General features: G+C 51.3%; 1 protein-coding gene across 1 annotated transcript; it reads left to right on the top strand.

Moving 5' to 3' along the window:
- Positions 1-1,707: 1,707 nt before the first annotated feature.
- LOC102862256 (olfactory receptor 9A4-like) lies at positions 1,708-2,652 on the top strand. Its single transcript, XM_006887169.1, has one exon. The coding sequence runs from the start codon at positions 1,708-1,710 to the stop codon at positions 2,650-2,652; it is 945 nt and encodes a 314-aa protein (XP_006887231.1).
- The last annotated feature ends 866 nt before the right edge of the window (positions 2,653-3,518 follow it).

Genomic DNA, 3,518 nt, shown 5'->3' on the forward strand with positions numbered 1-3,518 from the left:
CTTCCTCTTCCTTCATCTGCATGCCACTTTGCAGGGAATGTAGGCAGGGAGATACAGCTTGGCTGAGTGAAGGATGGATGGAGGGAGAGCTTGTCAGAAGGCTCATCTGTCCATTCATTGATCTGTTCTTTGATTCATTTGTTGGTTCATTCATTCATTCAGTACACAGGAGAGCTCACATACGAGTTGTATTCATGCTCTCTTCTTGGCGCTGGCAAACTAGGGGAGAAAGACAAAGCCTCCACCCTGAAGACATTAAAAAACCCCCCCACACCCCCAAACAAACAAACAAACAAAAACAACTCAATCTGACTGCCAACATCTAGTCCAATAGATGACAGGTGGAACTGCCACTGACAGGCAGAACTCCAGGGTTTCCAAGACTGTCATTGTTCAAGGAAGCAGAATGCTATTCCTTTCTCCCCTGCCTGGAGGGACCTACTTATAATGTGAGTTTCAAAGGAGAAGTTACTCATCAAGTGAAAGCGCAGTGTAGATTAAATAATTGATGGGAGCTCACTAGGAGAAGACTGCAGCCCCCAGCAAGGTTAGCGAGCAAAGGTCTATGATGTCGTAGGGATGAAACCTAGTGACGGGGTGTGAAGAGAAGGCAGTTGATGAGGTGGATAGAGAGCCCAGGTACCCCACAGAGCTCAGTGTGATCCACTCTGGTGTCTGCGGACCATTTCCTTACAGCAGGACTCTGGAGAAGTTTGTCAAATGTAGACATGCTGACCTGCTCAGGGGACACGTTCAAGCTTCTTTTTAGGGCTGAGACCCTGGCAGGTGATATACGGGAGGAGAATGCTTCCTTGGAGGTCTTCAGCTTTGAGACTTAGAAAGGCCAAAGGTGTGGACTGTACCCCACAGCCCCCTGTATCCTGGAACCCCCAGTAATGACTGTCTGGGACACACAGGAGTGAGGGTGACAGTCCCAGATAACCTGCTCCTTCTGAGGGGGTCCTTGTGCCATCTCTGTGTCATCCAGTGTCAAGAGGAATCAGGATCCCAAACTTAGTGGCTACTCCCTGGGAACCGGCTAAGCTGTGCCTGGTGAGAGGAGACATAACCCAAGCGCAGAGCCTGGACACTGCTTCCTGTCACAGGAACAGAGAGGAAGAAGTGAGGGAGCCAGCCCCTCATGTCAGGGCAAATGCCACTGCTCTCAAACACAGCTCTTATGACAGTGTCCAGGGTAGACCCCACTGCCAGGTAAAGATGTTGTTAATGAAATCTTTCACAGGCAAAGGAAAGAAGTGACCCGGTCTTATGAGGATTGCGAGGGGCCCTGTGTTGTAATTGCTGAGATGCAGTGGGATTCTGCAGGACGAGGGCATCATGGGAGAGAAGATCTCGCAGGGCATTGCTGATGGAAGGCGTCATGATAGACAGGATTGGTCAGGGAGGAGAGAGGCAGCTGGTCTGCACAGAGGGGAAGCAGGCTGTCCTGGGAGGGATGCATGGCGGGCAGGAACTTCATGCTAATAACGGATCTGCTCACCTCCTCAGTCCTCAGTCTTCACAGGTTACACAGAGTCCTCTTATAACATCTGTCACCAACCTCTAAGGTCTCAGTCTGTCCCTGTGTGGAACCTGGAAACAGGAGGGAGTCATTTTCGCTACCTGGAGCTCCGTGAGTGCTTTGGGATCAGGCAGTGTGACCTCGCCTTTGCCTTCTAACTTTGAAGGAGCAAGAGGACAGACTGGATGTTGGTGAACTACTCCAGTGCCACGGAATTTTACCTCCTCGGCTTCCCTGGCTCCCAAGAACTGCGCCACATCCTCTTTGTCATCTTCCTCTTCCTCTACTCGATGACCTTGATGGGAAACTCGGTCATCATCGTGATTGTCTGTGCCGACAGGCGCCTGAAGTCGCCCATGTACTTCTTCCTCGGCCACCTCTCGGTGATGGAGGTCCTGATCACAACCGTCATCAGCCCCGTGATGCTCTGCGGGCTGCTGCTGCCGGGGATGCAGGCGGTGTCCCTGCGGGGCTGCGTGGCGCAGCTCTTCCTGTACCTGGCCGTGGGGACCGCGGAGTTCTCCTTACTGGCAGTGATGGCCGTGGACCGCTACGTGGCTGTGTGTAACCCTCTGAGATACAGCGCCGTCATGAACAGCCACGCCTGCACCAGCCTGGTGGCCTGCTCGTGGGTGTTCGGGTTCCTTTTTCAGATCTGGCCCGTCTACGCCACGTTCCAGCTGGCTTACTGCAAGGACAACGTGGTGAACAACTTCTTCTGTGACCGAGGGCAGTTGCTGAAACTGTCCTGCGACGACACCCTGTTCACGGAGTTCATCCTTTTCCTGATGGCGGTCTTTGTTCTCTTCGGCTCCTTGATACCCACGATCGTGTCTTATACCTACATCATCTCCACCATCCTCCGGATCCCCTCGGCCTCGGGCCGGAGGAAAGCCTTCTCCACCTGCGCCTCCCACTTCACCTGCGTGGTCCTGGGCTACGGCAGCTGCTTCTTCCTCTACGTGAAGCCCAAGCAAACGCAGGCGTCTGACTACAACAGGACTGTCTCCCTCATGGTGACTGTGGTGACGCCTTTCCTCAACCCCTTCATCTTCACCCTCCGGAACGACAAAGTGCTGGAAGTCCTGAGGGACGGGGTGAAGCGCTGCTGCCATGTGGTGAGGAACTAATCCCACCTCGAGCAGCGTCGTGAAAGAAAACAATTGTTAGGGACTTAGGACCGTGTCGGGAGGACAGACGCATTTTTGAGCTATAGCATAATTACCATCCTCATCTGACAGTCCACTTCCTAAACAACACGCCTCTGGAAACTCTATGAACTTCCATAAACGATGATAGCTATAGAAAGGCTTCAGGCCTTCTGTTCATTGGGTCGTGCTCGACTCGATGGCCATCAACAATAACAACCACAATATCTAACGGTCTGTGTGTAAGAAAACCTTTTTTTATTTTGCTGGTGCTGGTTTTGATGTGCTTGGTTGTTACTTAAAGATTCACTTTTTTATTTTTTTAAGTTTTCTTTGCATACATGTTCAAACAGACATGTAGTATCTTGGAGAGGGTGCAGTCAGAGTGCTCCTTGGAGGCAAAGATGATAAAGTTTAATCTGATATACTTTGGACATAATTGCTAGGAAACGATACTGCTTGGAGAGGGGCATCGTCCTTGGAAAGGCAGAGAGATGGCGAAGGAGAGGGGTGTCCTCAGCCAGGCTGATCGACACAGTGACTCCAGTCATTGCTCTAGCAGTGGGCTCGGCTGTGCAGGGACCCCGAGGATGACAGAATAGGTTAGGATTCACAGCTGTTGCTCATATGGTCGCTATGGGTTGTACCCGCCTCAAAGTCACCTAACAGCATCCACGATGTACACAGGTATATTTCATGTGTATATACAATTTACTCTCCATACATTTTGTTTGCTCTTTTCTAGTTACAATGCATCTCACAATTGTTACCTGCCGTTGAGTTGACATTAACTTAGGCAACTTCTGTGTAGTAGAGTGGAGAGCCCTCTGGGCCTGTGCCAGGTTCAC

Source organism: Elephantulus edwardii, unplaced genomic scaffold (genome assembly GCF_000299155.1).
Source record: "Elephantulus edwardii isolate Elephantulus edwardi_28Jun2011 unplaced genomic scaffold, EleEdw1.0 scaffold00055, whole genome shotgun sequence".
Classification (NCBI taxonomy): Eukaryota; Metazoa; Chordata; class Mammalia; order Macroscelidea; family Macroscelididae; genus Elephantulus; species Elephantulus edwardii.

Bases quoted from the DNA above. Each gene is read 5' to 3' on its own strand.
- LOC102862256 (XM_006887169.1), top strand. From the start codon at position 1,708: ATGTTGGTGAACTACTCCAGTGCCACGGAATTTTACCTCCTCGGCTTC.